Source organism: Quercus suber, unplaced genomic scaffold (assembly GCF_002906115.3).
Source record: "Quercus suber isolate HL8 unplaced genomic scaffold, Cork oak 2.0 scaffold_350, whole genome shotgun sequence".
Lineage (NCBI taxonomy): Eukaryota > Viridiplantae > Streptophyta > Magnoliopsida > Fagales > Fagaceae > Quercus > Quercus suber.
In genome coordinates this window covers 532,013-553,648 of record NW_027069802.1, presented here as the reverse complement: position 1 = coordinate 553,648, position 21,636 = coordinate 532,013, and the positions used below count along the sequence as shown (strand labels likewise).

Sequence of the window (21,636 nt, the reverse complement as noted above, 5' to 3'; positions counted from 1 at the left end):
AATAATTAAATAATGCAGCATTTTGAGCTCTCTCTTTAAATTAACAGCCTAAAACTGACTTCCAGCCCAGCCCAACCCTCTGCAGACCCTTATAGTTGAAAAGCAGAAATTGAACAAGTCTATAGATGCCTGATAATAATGGACAGAAAATAACAATGATATTGTCTTACCACAAGTCATTCTTACAGAAGAAATTGACAACACACAGTGTATTCCTCTACAAAGTGATTCATTGCTTCATCAAAAACAATACATACACAGTAACAACATGTGCATCATTTACCAAAGTTGATACTCTGTAGATTTAATTATGAATTCGAACTATAGCTAGTTCAAAAGCACATCACAGCACACAAGTTCTAGGATATGTTAAATACACCAAACCCACAGGCATGCACCACTTTCCCCTCCAACCACCACCACCAAGGAGATATAATGCTAAAAAAAAAAAAAAAGTTATTTTACATGATTGCTTTATGAAGGCCAAAAGAAATGTAAAGCTCAGCCCAACCCGCCACAGACCCTTATAGTTGAAAAGCAGAATTGAACAACTCTACAGATGCCTGATGATACTGGACAGTAAATAACAATGATATTGTCTTACCACAAGTCATTCTTAACGAAGAAATTCACTAGTGTATTCCTCTACAAAGTGATTCATTACTTCCATCATCCACCAACATGTGCATCATCCACCAAAGTTGATACTCCGTAGAGTCAATTATGAATTCGAACTATAGCTAGTTCAAAAGAACATCACAGCACACAAGTTCCAGGATATGATAAATACACCTAACCCATAGGCATGCGCCACTTTCCCCTCCAACCACCACCACCACCACCAAGGAGAAATAATGCTTAAAACAAATAATAAAAGTAATTTTACATGATTGCTTTAGGAAGGCCAAATAAACGTAAAGCCCAGACAATAGCCTGAGACAACAGCAATAATGAGGTCACATCAAGAACTACTGGAACAATGAAATCAAGTTTGAATCCAGATGTCAGAAATTACAGCAATACATGTTCCAAAAAAGAAAATTCAGCATGTTCATCCTTAGTGTTTTCAAGTCTCCTAGATGCATCCACAGATTGGCATTTCACTTCTTTGAATACTCCCATCAAAATTTGTTTTGAACAAAAGCAAGCATATGAAGAATTTGTCCCATAAAATATTATCCACTTTGAAAAGGCCCAGATATTAAGAAACAAGCATCTACTTTTTCTTTTTTTTACATATATTTGATGCTTTCATTACCTCAACATAATTAATGTGAAGCCAGGGCATTTTGAGGGAGTAAACAAATTAACTTCAATTTTGACAATAGGAAAAACATTTTGGGATGTCCACAGAAGGAAAGGGGGGACTATCCTTATGGGAAGGAGAGAAAATGCAAACCCAAGCATATGCACACCAGCATGCATGCATTCACACAATATTTTTTTATATATAGGTTTGCATGGTTCATGTGTGTGAATATGTAATAAGCATATGTACGTACATATACATAACATGTGTGGCCGTACATGACTATGTACATACATATATTTTAGAGAGAGAGAGAGAGAGAGAGAGAGAGAGAGATAGAGGCAACCAGAAATTGATAAGCATGGAACAGCTACAAATCATTCTTGCGATATTTTACTCAGATCAATTGGTAATGTGAACAATTATCTCTATATATACAACAACCCTCCGAACTGCATCCAGAAGTGCACAGTCCAGATAGGGGTGACAAAAGGGTTAGTAGTCAAGCGAGCCCAAGACTCAGTCGGATGGGCCGCATGAGAACATTATCTTCACATTTATGTAACAAGGACCCCACCAACCCCAAAAAAATATCCCTCTCAACAGCTCCCTTCACCATTAAGGCAAGAAGGGCAACTGTAATCTTGATGCCCATTATGAATAATAAATGAGACCTCAAATTACCTGCGGAGGGGTCCACTCAGGAGCCAAATCAAGAATGACGTTAACTTATATCAGCTATCCTCATCCACTGCACCAATGTAGGTGAGGTCGGTCCGCCTCACTCTTACAGCACCCTTAAGCCAGCTGGATGCTCGAAGATTAGCATGGTCACCGCTGCCTATCACGGCAGTATTACTCGAAGATGGCCCAGATCCTGCGCCATCTTCCAGGAGAGTCCATGGGTCAATTTCCATATCATGATCCAGCTGTGATGGCAATAACTTGGACTTCGCTGATGCATTAGTTGCAGTTCGTGTCAAAGGAACCGTATTCCTCTGAGGTGGGCTTAAATGTCCTGAGTAAACCCCAGGAATGGAGATGCTGGGTTGAAGAGAAGCAAGAGCAGCAACTGGAACAGATGGTAGCTGACAAGAAACAAAGCATCGGACAGAAGGAAGAAGAATGGGCATTGCAGTTTGAATTCGCAACCGAATTGTGTCAGGCAGTTGCATCCGACATAAGTCATTCTGCATAAGTTGATAATAATTACACAGTAAGGCAACTATTTCTCCATTAACAATTTCATCATTATAATATATGAGCATTAAGGTCTGAGAAATTAAGTGTAAGAACTTTGAAGATAAGGAGAGAAGAAAAGGAAAAAAAGAAAGAAAGAAAGAATTGAACTTCTGCACATATATATACCCACTATTTCTAGCTCAACCTCCCAATTAGGCATTAAGGATTCCTTTTTGAGTAAATTAGAGATTTTATTAATAAGTGCAATAATATTCATTATCATGTTAAAGTGTGACAGATGATCCATGGGCTTTTAAGGCTTTAATTTTTTGTAACAATGAATTTGTAATTTTCACAGGATTTCAAGTAATAAAGTATATATAAAAAAATTTATTAATACATTTGGGCATTTTATTACTTGTCTTTTACATTTTATTCATTTTATGTTTATATATTTAATTTGGAGGGATCAATCTTTAGATGTTACCAGCATGGAGGTGGATTTCAAACCCCGGCTGCTAGTACTGCGAGCAGAACCAGGAATTTTCACTCTTTTGTGCATGTGCATGTTTTTTTTTTGGGGGGGGAGGGGGGGGGATGGGGATTTTAATATGAAAAATACAATTACATCTGCACACACACATGCATATATGGACACACATAGGCTTGCTTAAATGTGAGTGAAAAAATATCAATACATAAATGTGTAAATATATATTGAACTTCTTAATTGTATATTCTCCTTTTGGTATAATGCACTAAAAGATAGAACTTTTATGTTGTTGCAATAAGACACCCTTAACCTTTTTTCTCCCCTCCAATTTGGCACAAAGAATTTGATACTGTAACAGATAGAACCCCTTCTGTTGAAAATCAGTCAATTTGCTAACAATGAATTATGGTGTTATTGCAATGGTAAATTATGGTGTTAAAAATCCTTCAATTTACTAACAGAAAATTATGGCTTTAATCGTCTGTCAATTTGCTTCATATAAGATTGTATGAATTTCAATAGAAAATTGTCATAAAAATTATAACTTTAAAGGAATCACAAGTGAGTTTCCTATTACTATAGGTATGCATCAAGGATCAGCATTAAGTCCATATCTATTTGCACTAGTGATGGATGAGCTCACAAAATCGAACCAAAAGCTCCTTTGGTGTATGATTTTTGCAGATGATATAGTTTTAGGGGATGAAACTAGAAGTAGGGTTAATGCAAAGTTATACATTAAAGCAAGCACATTAAACTTGAATAGCAAGCAGATAGAGGTCAAACCTGCAGACTCTCTGCTACTTCTCGATCAAATCCAGAAGATTCTTTGGTAAATTCGCTGCTCGACTTGGAAGCAGGCTTTGACCTAAGCCAAGTCGGCCGGCAACTACTCAACAACCCATGCAAAACCAACAATAAACGATCAAAGAGACTTTCGCCTGACAAATCTGCAAAGGCAGAAAAAGAAGCTTCTGCAGGAGACTCCATCTCCCTCATAGATGGATAACCCTGAAGGGGATATAGCGAAAGGTCGGCATCTTCATAAACAACCCGATTTCCAAGGAGGCGAAGTATTATGGAAGCAAGCAACTGCCTATTACCCCGCCCGGAAGGTTCCCTGACAAGTCCAATATATGAAACTTAGCTTAAATTATGTATGTGCTCTTTCATTCTCTTATGATACTATACAGATTGGATCATGCAACCTCATCATTTTGCAAGCAGTGCACTAAACTAATATAAAATAAGCAAACACATCTTTCCTTCTTTCTTCTGGGTTATGAAATTTGAAGGGGTGGCATTTGTTTGACAACAAACACACAACATTAAGAAAAGAAGAGTTTCAAACACACATAATTGCCCACTGCTTTTTCTTCTATTGGTGAAAGTTACACAAAGCCCAATGGGTCTTAACCCCACAACCTCATCCTCCACCCCATTCTTTATGGAGGGAGGAAGTGCCTACTTGAGCTAGACCTCATTGGCATAATTGCCAACATCATAAAAATGAAACTCATTTGGCAATCAGGACATAATGAAACCATAACCACCAACATTTACAAGAGGTCCTATATTAGAAATGAGGGAACATAATAATTACTCCTGAAATTTAAAGGTAAAAATCAACCTCATTGGATCACTAAATGAATGAGAATGGGAACATGAAGGAGGAGGTTAGATGTACATAAGGAAAAACAGAATTGCTTGAAGGAATACGAGGATAACAAAGAAAAATGGCCATTTGGTAGAGATCAATAAATGGTATTGGCTAAATTCTCGTACTAAGTGAGACAAAATACATGGGTAAATAGAAAATTAACTTAAAAGTACTTAGCCAAATAGAATAATACGAACACAACTGATGAGAGAAGAATGATAAAAAAAAATAACTTATATAACAAGTGAGGTTTATGTGAACAAGTTATACTGAAAAAGATTAGGGGTAGCAACAAACTACACAGGCAATGCAAGAAGTCTCTAAAAAATAGATTAAGAAGTCCTTGTATAATTACCCATCTCCACAAATGATAGGAAGAAATCTCAGGAGTAACTGCAAGCGCAATGTCATAGAAGCTCGCAGAGCTGCAGGAGAGGGTGGAGCAGAATCAGCTGTGCTTGTAGAACGTCTAGCTAATCCAGGACTGCCACCTCTCACAGCTTTGCGATTATTTCCTTTGTTTGATGGTCCTTCAATTCCAGGAGTTGTTCCTGCCTGCTTACTTGCCCCACGAGTAACAGCATTTATTTGTTGTTCAATAGTATTCAACTGCTTAATCATCTCACTTGCAAAGGAATTCCGTGATTCATCAGAGCTGCGATCTATGCAAGGAAGAAGCAATTCGATGAGAGCCCTCTCAGTAACTTGTTGCTGACTGACATTGGAACATTCAGTGTCCAATGTTTGAGTAGACCCTTTCACATACTTTTTCGAGTCCATCCCCTCTTCAACAACTTCCCCTTCTTCAAGAGAGGTGACATCAGATTTCTTCTTGTCCCCTCCCCTCTTTGGTACTGGATCAGAACCAAAATTACACCAGCCCCAAGGCTTCCAAAACTGGGCCTTTGTTGAAAGACCTTTACTCTCAGCAAAATTAAAAAGCCTTTGTCTGATTGTTTTGCGACCAAAAAGAACATCCGAACCTTTCAGGAACCATTTAGCCTGTAGCAACATTGAATCATCCAGTGATTGTCCAAAAAGATGAACAACCTCTGAATAAAGGGGCGCAGCATCAGGTCTGACCAGTAATCTTGTGAGAATGATTTGAATAAAATTGTTCTCATTATCAGAAGCATTAGCTTTTTGAGAAGTAGGCCAGGACAACCGTATAGCATCCACCAAGGACTCATGGTTCTCAAGATTTTCAATGAGGGCCTGTTCTTTCAAAAGAAGCCTGAGCTCCACCCACTGCCAATGAAATTTTGCTGGTTGCAGGGTATCCAAAACATGTACGAGCTTATCCATAAGCTTTTCATTCTCCAGATATTGGACTCTAGCTTCACCCTGCCCAGAAATTCGACTCCCATCATCCGGTGTAAATACAGATTGTGGCATTTTACAGTCAATAATGGCATTTAGAAAAAGCCTTGCACGGAGAGGAACAAAAGCCATTGATTTCAAAAGCATATCTGAACCATTCAACTCTAGCATGGCTGCAAATTCAGCATCACAAACATCCGTGGCAACAAGATCATAGAAACCCTGACTATCTCTGAAACATATATCTCGAAAAGGCAAGTGTTTTATGGCATCACCTATGGCCATTGTTAAAGATTGATATAATTGGTTAATTTCTTCACGGGCTGCAAGGTTTGTGTTCAGAATGAGTGGCCGCCACAAAACAAAGGCGAATATTGAATAGGCAGGTGGAAAGACCAAACTAAGAGGGAGCATTCGCTGCATCCTTGAAAGTGCCACTATGGATGGTTCACCCAAGAGTTCCACAATCAATCCGTCAGAAACAGTTCTACAGTTTCCGACAAGCAGCCTAAACCAATGCACATAAACTTCAACCAAGTTATCCACCTTCAAAGCGCCCATTGAACGGGCATTTCCATTTGAATTGGATCTTGTATTCCTTACAAATTGAATTACATCCAATCCTTCCTTTAAACGGAACACTGTAACCATTCTCTCCAGGCTAGTAACCCCATGAATAACCGCCCCAACCACAAGTGCAGAAACAGCAGCTGCAACTTTTGTTGCTCTTCCAATAACGACCTTTGCAGAATTGTTCAAACCGTCATTAGACATATTCGTATTGGATTCAGAAGCTTCAGAAGAGAACTGAAACTGAGTGCGAGATGCCTTTCCAGGAGCAAAAGCTCCAGCAAGAGCAGAAGAAGCTTCTGTTGCAAGAGCAATCTCAAATACACGGCTTTGTCGCTCTCCAAGGGCTTCCTTAAGCAGGCATAGGCAAGTTATATGGATGCGTAAAATGTGTCTAGCAAAATTTGATGAAAATGTTGCAGATGAAAAATTTGTATAATTACTGCCTGTAAAATCTGGCATTTTCGCAATAGTTGGCCCAATATTATTAACAATGGCATGAACCGCAGAAGAGACCAATGAGGGGTCTCCTTCTTGAGCAGCACCTCCAGTCTGCCTAATGCAGTCCATTATTCCCATAATTATTTGTTGAGCCACCTGATTTCCGTCATCCCATTTTTCAACAGCAGGAACTTTTGCTGTAACAGTAGCAAAATGTTTTCTCTCTTTACCCAAAAAATAGTTTAAAGTTTCATCAATATGTCGTTGCACTATATCTCTCATGCTCATACCCACTCTTGAAAATCGGCCCCCACCTATCTTCTGACGGAAAAAATCATCAAGATCTTCAACTCCTGCCGGTACACCAAGTGGAAACCCTATATCTCCATCCACTGATCGTTCAAGTTCAGAAATAAGTCTCTTATCATATGTCGTTTTGAAATTTTTATCCCATTCTTTGACACTACCCACAATGCTATATTTCTTCAACAGATATCGAGCATAAGCAAGGGCTGCTGAACCTGAAACTCTTCCATTTGAGGCCATTACTGCTGCAGCACGATGCATCGCGGCTGACAAAGCTTCAGGAATAAGATCCATTGCAATAAGCACATTCTCATACCTGAACCAAATCTAAGTGTTAGGCATTTAAGACAAGCTAAATTGGAATTGAATCAGCAAAATACCAAGATACTATAGAGAAGACATGCACAGATGAAAAGGAAAAGAATATGCATAGGAGAACCGCATGTTTCTAGAAGAAATTCACAAGTGGCTCAATAAGACCTGGATCATTAATCTCTCTAGGTGTGCCATGTACAACAATAAACTGGAATAGAAGAAAATTTTTTAGATAAATTCATGGAAGACAAACTTTGGTAAACAGGTTCCTCATAAAGCTAAGAACAAAAAAATAATTTTCTGGATCATAATTCATAAGAGATGTTTTCCCTGGAGATTTTTTTTATTATTATTATTGGTAAGCTACACATGCACCTAATGGGTCTTAAACCCATGACCTCACCCTCCAACAAATTATTATGGTAGAAGTACCAGCTTTCCCTGGAAAATAAATAAGTTGCCTTGATCTGCAGATAACTAATAAAAGAGATAGTTTGAAAAGCATGACCTGCAGATTGGTGACATATATAACAGGTACATAAACTTTGTCAAAAATGGCACCAAAAATGTCTTCCCAGTGCCGTAAGTTGTAAAATTCAGATGGTTGCAAAAAAAAAAAAAAAAAAAAGGCATCCAATGAGAGCAGCGATTTAAGATATAATTTAACTGTGACAAAAATTGGTAAATTACACAAGCACCAGGTTGGTGTTGAACCGACCTTGATCTTACTGCCCCAGAGGGGGTTGGGGGGTGAGGTGTCATTTAATCTAGAGTTAGTTGCCCACAAAAAGTTGAGCGCAGACAGACAGGCATATGTAACATTCTATTTCATCTAGCAGATCTAAAGGGAAGAAAAGGTAACCAAAGACATTGGATATTAAGTGTGAAACCAGGAGGCAATGACTGGTACGAAGAAAAGAAAGACAGGAAAAGGTTAACGATGCATAAGAAATAAATGCTCAGCAGATTGCAGATTTAATCAAATTCACAGCAGATAAAAGAAACAAAATAGCAAGGTAACAATGTTATATAGTTTATTAGATAAAATAATAATAAAAAAGAGGAAAAGAAATAAAAATGCCAGAAATGTAAAAGCTATTAGATTTAACTGAAAAAAAAATTGGGATTGCACCTTCTGAGGGATGATAACAAAAATGACTCCCCTACTTCACACGCTTGGTTGTCCACATTCCTTGTCAGCATCACAACATTCCTCCCAGAACTGATGGTAGAATTGGAGCTACTGAGCACCTTTGGAAACAACCAAAGGAGAAATTTGACCGCCAAAACTAAATCATTAGTAGCATCCATCAAATACAGTAAAGCAGACAGTTCATCCTCGCCAAGCTTCCACCTTATAGAGCTCCTATCATCAACAGGAGTGAAAGGCCTGCCAAACTGGCCAGCCTTGCCTACAGTCTTTTCAGTTTCTTCAACAAGCTGCTTCACAATAGTCATCAACCAAACCATAACAGTCCTCTTCTCTCCAAAACGCAGTTTCTTTAATGTTTTTCCAATAGCAACAATATCTCTGCAATTGTTTGATCTAATTCCATCAATTGACTTAGGAGTCTCTCCTTCCATTCCAGATTTATGGTGAGGGCAATTTACCCTATTATCACATACATGACTTGTAGATGCTCCCTGGCTACCTTCAATCCTAGCAGTTGCTAATTGAGCAAGACTCTGAGTTTTACGAACAGTCTTCTGCCGGGTCCTGGAGACTGATTTGCTCGACTTAAGTGGAGGTTCAACTTTAAAGGACTCCAAGGATTTAGGCCCCTTCCTCATCCACCAAGTATCCTCATCATCTGAAGGAATTGGTGAATGTACTTGAAGGTAAGAGCTCCTTTCCTCATTTAATTTTTGCCTCTTTGCCCTTCTACATTCTTCACACCCAGGTGTACCTTCCACCAGATCCACCTTGTTGCTAAGCAACCCAAAAGGCCTCTTGACACTCCCTTGAGATTCATCGAGTCCTGTATCTGTGGATGAAGATGAACTGTTTGGGAGCTGCAACAGTACCATGATTGCCATCTTCAGTTCCTCAACATCAAAATCATTTTTGGCATTCTTGACAGGAAATACATAGGACAATGACTGAGCAGTTTTCCACTGATCAATGGAAGCTGGGGAAGTGACATCTTTCCCAGCGATTGGCTTTTGAGTTGATATATTTGCAGCATTTGAATTTTTCTGTCGATCACAGAACAGCCCTCGAAGTACAAGGCGACGTTCGTTTGAGTAGACTTGAATGGCCTCCAAGAGATTTGGCCCTTCAGCAATCCTCGCTTCTTCCAAAGCATCACGCAAAAAGAGCCCAGGCAACTGCTTCAAGATTCTATAATGTCTCTTCCGCCTCTCAAGCTCAACCACAGGTCCATTCATATCCACAACTCCACTTACAATCAGCTGCCTCACATATGCCAGGGGGTAAAATATGCCAGCACGTATGAGTTCCACTATGAGTAGCTGAAGGCGCTTGCTACCTTCTCCATAGCGTACATCATGCTGATCAATCCAACACACTAAGATATCATGTAATGGACCAGGGCTCTCAAATAGATCTGAATTTACACTTCTTCCATCCAAACTTTTTAAATTATTTTTAGTTTCAAAGCTACCAACTCCAAGGGAGCTCTCACTCTTGCCTCGAGATGAACTTTGCAAATCTCCTATCTTCAGCTTTATAATTCGAATTGCAATATATAATTGACAAAAATCTTTTCTACCTGTGAACTTCAGGTTACAAGGCGGAGCAGTCCGAAAATCCCTGAAATCACATGTTGCCCACTCACAAAGGAAAAATACAGAACAAACAAATGACAAATTCACATTCCCAATCCACTTCAATGATGATCTCAAGCATGGGCTTACTTCTGCAATCCAACCTTCAGCAATACCACTGTCAAAATGATCTTCAAACAGAAACTTACAAGCCCCTGTGACATCTCCATTCACAAGAGATTTATCCAAGATCTGTACAGCTTTTGCTAGACTATGAACTGGATAGCCAGGACTTGCAGCTTTTGCAAGAGCATCAGCACGTTTCTGAATTGAGGAAACAACATGATCAAAGGCCAAGGATTGATATTGAGTATCAAGAAATTTGCTTTTGAACATAGAAGCAGCTTCTGCAGAACAATTTTTAATCTTTTCTACATCCCCACATATCTTTGATATGAGATTCCCATCATTTACTGCATGAGATTTCACACAGGGTGGTAAGGGAAAGCAGTCCAATGCAACAAATGTATCAGGTACAGCCAGTATTAAATACCGAAGCATCTCAACCAGTGCAGAGGTTGTATATGCCTTCCGCGAATTATCTACTAGATCTGATCCACCAGGAGAAGGCTCCTGAATGAAACGAAGAGCTACTCCAGCAAGACTTCGTACATAAGTTTGAGATAAAATAACAGTTTCTAAAGCGCCGTATATAATAGGCAACAGCAACTGCAAAATCTCAAGTGTTTCTTTTTCCTGAAGAGAAAAAATATGAAATTAAAACCATAGAGAATGGAACCTGATGTACTCACAAAGGATACCAAAAGGTTTTATCCATCTTTTTAAGAGCACATTAATTCTGTTTTAATCTGAAAAAAAAAAAAAAAAAAAAAAAAAAAAAAAAAATTAAGAGCACATTAATTCTGTTTTAATCTGAAAAAAAAAAAAAAAAAAAAAAGAAAGAAAGAAAGAAAGAAAAGGTAAGAGAAAAAACAGTACCTGTAGTTGACATAGAACCCAATCAATGATAAGAGAGGGAAGAAGTATCCCTTCTGCATGGTGCCATTGCAATAGACGCGATACATACCACCATTTAAAATGTAGGGAAGGCTCCTCACCATCAAGGCCTGCTGATGCCAGATCACTCCTATGCTGTAGAGACCCAGCATAAGACACTTGTGGCGATCGATCTCTGCTGTGTGGATTAGAATGAGATTTATTTCTTGAGAGAAATTCATCCAAGAGGTATTGCAAATAATCAATAACATCTTTTGTCCAGATCTCAGTGCGATTAAACTGAGCTTTGTCAGGCGCCCCCGAAGAGATACCTGTAGAACCAGGCCGAACCTGCAAAATACAACCATAATCTGCTACCTTCCAATATTAAAAATAGCCAAAAAAACGATGATTAACCTGTGGGTACATGTTCACACATTCATACCTGATTAAGATATGTTACTTTAATAAACCAAGTTGCTCTCAGTAATGGTACATTATTTCTAATTAAAATTTCAAAGAGGGATCTCCTCCCATATCCATGAGGGACATGATCAGCCAAAGAACGTAATCGTTTGTGTGGTTGTGATAGACCCTGCAATATATATATATATATATATATTTGGAAGGAAAATGAAAAGGAAGTCAGTGTCAAAGAATTATTAAGTTAAAATTCTGATATGTACATTTTGTGTCAGTAAAAAATCTAAGCACACTCAGATATGCTCAACAGAGACAATAAAGATGAGATGCTAGTCATAGGTAGCCACTTCACGAGTAGTCGCTTTTTAAGTATATAAATCACTTTCAAGAAGAAAAATAAAAAAAAAAACTACAGCAAATGTCGAATCCTAGCAATCAAGTGAGGAGACTGGGCATCTAAACCTTATGGTGCTACCCATTCCCTTAACATGCGACACACAGATCTCATCTCACAATTTCTAATAGCATTCAACATCCTATATAAGAACTTATAATTCCCATAAAGTCAAGAGTTTCTTAACCATATCACTTATCAAAAGAAAAAAAGTTTCTTAACCATATCTAATCAAGAAACATAGCACTGCAGTATTTATATTTGTTAGTAATGTCCATTAGTACTAACATAACAGAGACTACACTGAATCACCAAATGGCCAAAAACTGACAAGTGCTATATGGTAGCCTTTTCTGCTCCCCTAAAAGTATCTTATTTACCAAAAAGTTGGCAACTGGGAAAACACATAGGCTTCTAGGCTAGTAAATACAACAAAGGACTATTAGCGTCTCTCTTGGCTATTGGAGTAAAAATCTTACATACATTTTCCATCTAATGATAATAAATGTTTCTTTTTTTTTGGGTAGGTAACTAATGGTAATAAATGTAATTAATCAACCGGGAAAAAAAGGAATTAAAATGTCATCAATCATTATGGTACAGGCACAATGGTATTGAAGAAAAATAGAAGACATACCTCAATCCATTTCTTCTTGAAGTCTTCACCACATGGTCTTTGTTCAGGAAAGACACCAGGTTTAGTTAATTGTGAACCAGAAAGAGGCACGTCATAAACCTGACCAGCCTGTTGTAGTAAGAAAAACATATAGCATCAAATTTCATAATAAGATTTCAAAACCTGAAAACCCCTAATAGGCAAGACTGAAGCCACTAAAAAATGCACATGGGTTTAAATGCACACAAACAGCAAAAAGTTTTAAATCTATTGTTCACTAAATGCCAATGATAGTTGAGAAAATAGTTCATCACCTTCCGCTTTTGTGCACGAGATTCATTGATAGCCCTAAGGCGTTTCCTGATTGCCTGCAAAGAAAAGCAAATAATCACAAATCATTTAGCATCATGATCATTTTTCCAGAAAGGAATCTCTATTTTTTTCCACTTTTGGGAAAGTATGAGAAAGGAAACAAACATAAAGAAAAAGAAGTTTGAGATAATTTGAAGAATAGTAACAAAACAGACTACTACCTCTTTGCACTTGATGATAATAGGCTTAGAGAAAGCTTGAACCTGAGTCAATGAGATCTCTCTAGCTTCCTAACACACTCAACAAGTTAAACCAAGTTAGATAATAACCACCAAAGGAGAATATAGAAGAGTTGAGTTTGTTGCACTGATATGCTTCAATGCAAACTTCTTAAAGGAAGTTTATTCAACACTCAATACCTGCCTATCAATACTATTCCAAGGCTTTTAACCTTACAAAAAATTTTCAAAAATATTTTTTTTTTTAATCACTAAAATAATCTCTATATTCTTTTTTTATTTTAATAATTCAATAGTTGGAAGTGGAGGGGATCCCAGGATGTCTCCATAAGTATTTCAAAATCTTATATCATTATATGTCAACTGACTACTGCATTGATAATGTAACCAAAAATTCAAAAATATAAATGCTGGTTGGTTTTCTAAGGGAATGTTTTTTTTAGCTTAAAATCCCAGCTTTTTTTTCACTGCCAGCTTATGTATAGTTTTTTTAAAGCCTCACTTTCACCAAGTACAACTATAATATTACACAGCTTATAAAAATAAACTCAATAGTGAAAAAGGGTAATGAAAATAAACTCATCCACATACACTCTAAATTCATAATGACCAAACTATTGATACTTAAGTAATGCATTCACAATTCAACATATAGAAGTAACCTCCACATGTATACATACCCCCTCTTGGAGAATTAATTTAATGTATTAATCAGATAATAATGTACCTCAATTCCCTCAATGGTCTCCCTGTAACCATTTTGCACATATTCTCTGGTGAGAGTCTCCTCGGGACAATTTGGAAATTGAGGGTGATAGTCAGGAGGCCCAAGTCTGAGATTAAAAGAGTGACAAAATTATAACATGAGATAAGAACTATAGCACCATTAGAATAGCTCGAAATGCAAAACATCAGAACAAACAGCAAGTTCTACACTTTTTAGTTCACTGTTTCAATGAAATGCAAACAAAGGAGACTAAAATGCATAAGAAATTGAAATACAACATTACTCTGTGTACTTTCCAATCCAAAACAGTTTACGAAAAGGGAAAAACAGGAAAAAACAACAAAACGAAGATGCAATTCTGTTGCAAAGATTACCGAGAATTTAAAGGCTCTTTATCACACTTCAACTTGTATGCAGTCAGTTGAGAGGACCGCCTACACAAAATGTCAAATGATAATATCATAACTATTTGTTAAAAGTATAATTCGATAAATCCATTACCAAAAAAAAAAAAAAAAAAAACCTCTACTTGAATAATCTAGTCTGTGTTAGATCAGGAATTAAAGATATTCTACAAAAGTGTAAAGAATGATTAAAACAATTGGGAAAGGTTTTCCTGATGAGAAAAAAGGACCCTGCATTGCGTCAGACATAAAAGACCTTTTCGATAATTCTTTACTTGTTTGGCTAGTCGGGAAGGAAGGTTAGAAAACCATAAAGTTTATAGGATATGATGTGCAGAGTCATTATACCTAATGGAGAACCCATGGCAGGACAGGAATAGTCAAACTTTTGATAGTATCAAGTTTCTCTTAATAGGATTAAACCCTCTATTCTTGAACCCGCTATTTGATATGATGGCTACATCTAAGGCTCTTGATTCCTTTCTCTTTTCTTTTTTTCTTTTTTTGGGATAAATAAGGCAATTGATTCCTTTCTTCCTCTATTTTTTTCCTCTTTTTCTGGTTTTGTCCTATAGGTTCCTCTTGTTTACTTCCAGTCCATTAGAGCTTTTCTCATTTCCACTTTTCAATTAATTTTCTCACTTACAAAAGGAACAGTAGGATACCAAGTGTACAAAATTTGCCACACAGCTAGTGCAGCACCATCAACAAACAAAGCTCTAACTTGCAGAATCTAGTCTCACAAAGATTTCTAAAAAAAAATAGTCATACAACGTATTGATAGCAAAGAAAGACAAAGATTAGAGAACAAGTTCCTGATTCAAAGTATTCCACTACTTTCCATACTTCATCACTTATGGTGCAGTAAGAAACAAAGGAAATGCATACATGCAATTGCCACTACCATGTGATATTAAAAAAATGGAAATGCACAACAATAAAGAATGCCATAATTTCTAGAAAAATCAATTGGTAAATTGTATCAAAAGACAATTAATTATGATAACAAAGTGAGCAGGCATGGGACACTAAGTAACCTACTCTCCGAATCTGAACGGCAAGCTTTTAATTGGAATCTAATCATAGCATACACTAGAAAGGATATGGTCATAATAATGCTAAATTGAAAACTAAATATAAACAATGAGTGGGGTGGAAGTAGACAGTACAGTTGTTCATTATCTGCAAAAAAGAGCATGAGAAGACTGGTTTTTATGGAACCCATTTACCTAGAATTCAGGGAAAAATTAGTTGGCAATGAAGATGAATCAGCTCGGGCAGTCTCCCTAGCTGATGGCCCACCTATTGCACTGTTATTAACTGCACTAGTGCAGCTGGCAGCATGATACCTTTGCATTTCTCCCAACTATCACCGGCATACTGCCCCCAGCATCAAGCCGCTATTAGAAGTTGTGAAAGCTAAACTGCATTCCAAAAACATGTTCACTAGAATATGTCTAACGAAAGGAATTTACCACATAATTCATATAGTCAAATAATATACCAAAATCATTAACAATTTAGGGAATAAAATTAGATGCTAAACAAAGGGGTTCTAACATATGACCTCAAACATATAATCAATGAATAATGAACTTTATCAACTGCTTCAGAATACAAGTCAACCACAAAAACTGCATTGATCTTAAGCACCGAATCTATGAAACCCAGTCTGTGTAACACAAATGTGTTAAATTGAATGTGTACCACCAGACCTATTAGCATTAGTGCTAGAATATGTGTGTAAAACATCACACAGCTGGGGAAAAGAATGTATGAGAAAACATTGAGCTAAAACTAGATAGTTGCATAACCAAGATATCCATAAATGCAGGAACTTTCTTGATTGCTATATGTTACTTCAGTTTATTGTTAAAGTTGCCTAAATTTAAGATAGCATGTCAAATGGTGTTTTGGAGGGAAACTTAAAATTTTGAACTCTATATGGCTGGTGGTTTAAATATCAGGAAAGACATATAAATGAAGCATTGCACTCTCTTATAAGCATGAACCAGAAATTTTGCCTTTGGAGATGCAACACTTCAAAATTTTATCCATAAACAACAAAGACAATGAACTCCTGGCTTAACCAGTCAAAGTTGCTAACTTCTAGATCACCTTACCCCCCATCTGGAAAACAAATAAATAAGAAAAGAAAAACATAACCCAATATTTGGGTAGACAAAACTTAAGATTTCAAACATGCAAACGAACGAACATTTTGAAACCCAAGCAAATTATAAAGAGTAACATTCTCGAAACTAATCAGTCCTGCCCAAATGTAAAATCCTTCATCACCCAACAATTTCAAGAAGCTAACTAATAATAGTTTGGAGCTGCTAATAATAAAATGATAAAACATATAAAACCAAGTAAAATATTCAGTCCTAGTAGTTGCCAATGTCAATAATCATAATTTTATAGTTCAAAACTTTGCACTAAAAATTAAGCACAGCCCTAGAGTTTGGAGCTTCTGTGAATCAAATTTCAAGCTCAATACTAACACAGCAATAGAATTGCGTTAACAGATCAAATCTAAGCACCCATCCACAAAATTACTTTGAATTTTGAACTTTTCTAGCTAAACCTAATCACCCAAGTAGCTCAAACAAGTTCAAAATCCCCCACAAAAAAAAAAGCAACTAATAACCGTTGCAAAAAAATAAAAATAAAAACCCAACAATACACCAATCTACTAAATACCCTAAAATTTTTCAAACTCAATCTAAATTTCTTAATCAAATTAACCATTAAAAAATTAAAGTTCGCAGCACAAAATATTCAAATCTAATAGAAAACACACCATGATTTTGAAGCAGCGAAACCAGAGCTAGGGTTTTGACAGAATTCCAATTCCTATTCTGGGGAAACACGAAGCGTAGTGAACTACAAGGGGAGATTGGGGCTTTGTAGAGAGAGAAAATAGCAGAGCTAGGGTTTTGATGGCAATATCGTAAAAAGAGGGGAAATGTTTGGGACAGAATGGGAATAAACAAAAACCAAAAAAAAAAAAAATTACACACAAAAAAATAAAATAAAAATAAACAATATCGCGAATTGGATAGGCGTACCTCTGAGAGATTTGGGAATCGAAGTAAGAGAGAGAGAGAGAGAATTGGAAGAAAGAAGGAAAAAAACACAAACTTTGTAGAGAGAGAGAGAGAGAAAGATATAGATTCAGAGAGAGAAACACAGAAGAAGAAGCGAGAAGAAGAGTCGAAGAGTATCGGGGTTTGAGAGGCTTTGACTCGCTTAAAGCTTTTTTGTTGGGTTGCTGATGACGATGACGATGATACATTCACCTCTGTTTATTGTCGTTGTTGTTGCTTCTTGTGCTTTATTAGAATAAATTTTAGACCCAAGATCATTGCAAATTTTTTTATTTTTATGTATGTGTAACTAATTCGTTTTCCCTGTTTTGCCCTCCTTTATTATCCAAAAACTTAGGTGTGGACATGATTTTTGGAGGGACTGAGTTGTCATATTGAGTTGGTGCTACGATTGATCCTAGTCTTTACGACGGTATGGTGTGTATGTTTGATGAGCATTAATTGCGATTGCGATTTTTTTTTTTTTTTTTTGGACAGGAAAATTTTAAAAAAATGACAGGGATTTTACATTTTTAGTAACTGGTTTTTGTTAGATCTCAAAGAAACAACATTAATGGGATCATGGATTCATGCACTTTCTTTCACCCACATGTTGACATATTGTCTAGTTGTTGAGAGCATGCAATTTCTAAACAATGGAAAAACTTTATCCCAGAGTTACCTAAAATGGAAATGCACTAATTCCTTATTTTTTTTGGATAAGCTTCTTTTTTTTTTTAGGGAAAGGATGTGCTTATATTTTTATAATGGTTTGTTTTGTTTTAAAGAATAAGAGGTGTAATCATACAATCATCTTTATTAAAAAAAAAAAAAAGATATTTTTAAAAATTGTGCATTAGCTGAAAGTAAAATAAATACTAGTATTTTAATGATAAACAAATGCATTTGGGAATTGTTAAAAAAATGTGTTACTTGTCTAATTTTTTTTTTTTATGCAAATAATGCAGCTTTTAGCTTCTTCTTTTTTAATAAAATAAACTAACAAAATGACAAAGTTTGGCTAAAATTTTGGTTATAGCCTAAAAGTTACCACTTCACTCAATATATTTTTAGTTTTTATTTTTTAGAAATTTTTAACATATGACGTTCACTGTTAATGATAGCTCTTTATCATCATACCAAGACACCAATCAATTTTTGATGTAAGCGGTGATTGAGCCTCAAATCTCTTATTTAACCATCAAATATTTTACCAGTTGAACTAATAGGATCCCACCACTCAATATCTTTTTATTATATGTAAATTTTAATAAATTTATTATTGGATCACATTTTCTTTTTATATCCTCCATAATTGCAAAATTTCCAAAATATCAAATATCAATAACTATGTCACAAGGGCGACGTTACTAATGCTTCCAGGGTTCAAATGAACCCCCTGACTTGATAAAAAAATTATATGTATAAAATATTATTTAAAATATTATTTTATTAATTTAATTTACCTTTAAAAATATTTTTGCACACCCTGACTTAAATCTTGCAAACTTTGACGTAGATCAATTCAGCCCAAAACTAAACAACACAAATCAATATATCCCAAAACAAACCAATAACATAAATCATAGATCTATCTCTCATGAATCTCTTTTCTCTATTTGGCTATTGATATCTCTAACTTTAAAGAGTAAATAGTGAGTGTTTGTGAATTATAAGTGTATCTTTTTATATATTATTTGTATAAGTGTGTGTCTGATACTAATTTTGTGCGCTATTTATTTATTTATTTATTTTTATAATGTTATTTTTGTGAATGTGTGTGTATATAGTATAAATATAATATAACTTTATATTATTTAATAATTAAGAAATATAGAGGGTTTGGTATGTAAATTTTAATAAATTTATTATTGGATCACATTTTCTTTTTATATCCTCCATAATTGCAAAATTTCCAAAATATCAAATATCAATAACTATGTCACAAGGGCGACGTTACTAATGCTTCCAGGGTTCAAATGAATCCCCTGACTTGATAAAAAAAAATTATATGTATAAAATATTATTTAAAATATTATTTTATTAATTTAATTTACCTTTAAAAATATTTTTGCACACCCTGACTTAAATCTTGCAAACTTTGACGTAGATCAATTCAGCCCAAAACTAAACAACACAAATCAATATATCCCAAAACAAACCAATAACATAAATCATAGATCTATCTCTCATGAATCTCTTTTCTCTATTTGGCTATTGATATCTCTAACTTTAAAGAGTAAATAGTGAGTGTTTGTGAATTATAAGTGTATCTTTTTATATATTATAAATTTATATATTATTTGTATAAGTGTGTGTCTGATACTAATTTTGTGCGCTATTTATTTATTTATTTATTTTTATAATGTTATTTTTGTGAATGTGTGTGTATATAGTATAAATATAATATAACTTTATATTATTTAATAATTAAGAAATATAGAGGGTTTGGCACATGTGTGTGTATTATTATCATGTTATAATAACATTTTGTTATAAAATTGGTGATTAAAAACATAGTAAAGTTAGTGATTCTTCAAACATTTTATTGGTTAAATAAACACATATTATATTATATTATATATATATATATATATTTACCGATGAGTCTGGCTCTTTGGGTCAATAATTAATACAATGCACGGGATTTGAATTTTGTCATTCAGTTGGAAATATTTTTATAAAACAATGAAAAATTAATAGATAATGAAAATTGCATAAAAATACAAAATTCTATACAAACTTTACAAAATAAAATGGTCACATCTACCCACATTAACAATAGATAATGAAAACTCATAATGATGTCAAAAATATTAAACTTGTAGAAAAAAATAATAAAATGTCATGTATTTGTGTGATTTTTTTTTTTTGGGTCAATAACTCAATATATTCAGCTTTTTTTTAATTAAATTTTGTTTAATTTAAGTTTCTTAATGACCCCCTGAAAAGAAATTATGGAGCCACTACCACAATGTCATCAATCAAATGTTTAAATTTCAAGTTTTTATAGTATAAAATTTTGCCTAAAAAATAAATTTATGAATTAAATAGTAAATAACATCCGATTGAGACGAGATTTGATGTGTGTTTATTACATAAAGAACATACAATTCAACAATTAGATTTTCAAAATTTGTAACCATGTTAATTTTTATAGTTGTAGCCTTAGACTTCAACTAAATTTGAAACCAAAACTTGTGCATATAAAAATTACTAAAAACTATATATTTTGATAAACACTATGCAACTAAGTTACTAGAAATAAACAATTCCTTCTCTCCAAAAAAAGAAAAAGAAATAAACAATTCCTAGATACGTTTAGCCAATAATGCGACCAATTTTAGAACTCAGCTCATTTGACATTAAAAGGTTTCGTGTTACCGTGAGTAAATCTCTTTCCAAACTAAAGAAGCTATCTTTAGAACTTAAAGAGGCTATCTTGCTTTTCATTAGCATATAAGTATTGATTAAACGTTTCTCAAAAAGGAAAAAAAAAAAAGGGAATTGATGTAAATGTTCCATAACAACCTTACCTATTGTTAATAATCCTCTGGGTCGTTTTTTCTTCTCCTCTCGATAGGAGCATTCCTTCTCACTGAGGGAGAGACTTCCTTACACCTCTTTCAGCGGCAATGGTGACCATGGACTCGGATTTTGTTGAAAGACTACAGAAGATCTCCCTCATCGAAGAGGAAGAGATGGATATATCAGTAACAGTGAACCACCATAGGGAAACTCTAGAGGAATATTCCCTCAGTATGATAGGTTGTTTCCTCTATGAAAAACCTCTCAATCTTAGAGCAGCAAAGAGCTTGCTACGATCAATCTGGCGCATGGGGAGTGACCTTAAGATTGTGGAGGTTGGTGCAAGCCTTCTTCAGTTTAAGTTTTTATTGGAGAGTCAACTGAAGTAGGTGGATGACAACGGACTGTGGTGCTTCGATAATCATCTCCTAGTCCTCTAAAGGTAGGAAAAAGGGATGTCTGCACTCATTATATCCTTCCCCAGTATGCATTTATGGGTTCAGATGTTGGGTCTGTCATTCGACCTAATGAATGAAGAAGCCGGGAAGGAGATTGGAAGTGCATTGGGTAAGGTTGTGGAAGTGGATGGCAAAGCCATTGCAGCAGAGCAAGCACGCTTCCTCCGGGTAAGGATTGACATACCAC

The 21,636-nt window shown here is 35.4% G+C and overlaps 1 protein-coding gene across 4 annotated transcripts; it reads right to left on the bottom strand.

Annotated features, from left to right (window-relative positions):
* Window positions 1-1,617: 1,617 nt before the first annotated feature.
* LOC111986536 (mediator of RNA polymerase II transcription subunit 12) lies at window positions 1,618-17,731 on the bottom strand. Of its 4 annotated transcripts, none has more exons than XM_065760012.1 (14): window positions 17,446-17,731; window positions 17,178-17,305; window positions 15,604-15,798; window positions 14,345-14,404; window positions 13,971-14,076; window positions 13,226-13,294; window positions 13,007-13,060; window positions 12,714-12,821; window positions 11,705-11,854; window positions 11,263-11,610; window positions 8,669-11,019; window positions 4,940-7,537; window positions 3,711-4,044; window positions 1,618-2,439 (listed from the first exon to the last, which is right to left on the bottom strand). In XM_065760012.1, exons 3-14 carry the CDS (start codon window positions 15,729-15,731, stop codon window positions 1,984-1,986), a joined length of 6,762 nt encoding a protein of 2,253 aa, XP_065616084.1. In that variant the 5' UTR covers window positions 15,732-15,798; window positions 17,178-17,305; window positions 17,446-17,731; the 3' UTR covers window positions 1,618-1,983. The 4 variants fall into 4 exon arrangements, with proteins under 4 accessions (XP_065616084.1, XP_065616086.1, XP_065616083.1 ...); XM_065760014.1 differs by having other exon boundaries at window positions 17,178-17,235; XM_065760011.1 differs by having other exon boundaries at window positions 17,178-17,731.
* Window positions 17,732-21,636: the final 3,905 nt, after the last annotated feature.

Excerpts from the sequence above, each read along its gene's own strand:
- LOC111986536 (XM_065760011.1), bottom strand. The coding sequence starts at position 15,731 with ATGCAAAGGTATCATGCTGCCAGCTGCACTAGTGCAGTTAATAACAGT. Across the intron at positions 11,855-12,713 it reads TCAAGAAGAAATGGATTGAG|GGTCTATCACAACCACACAA; the intron begins GTATGTCTTCTA and ends TATATATTGCAG. Across the intron at positions 7,538-8,668 it reads TTGTTATCATCCCTCAGAAG|GTATGAGAATGTGCTTATTG; the intron begins GTGCAATCCCAA and ends GATTTGGTTCAG.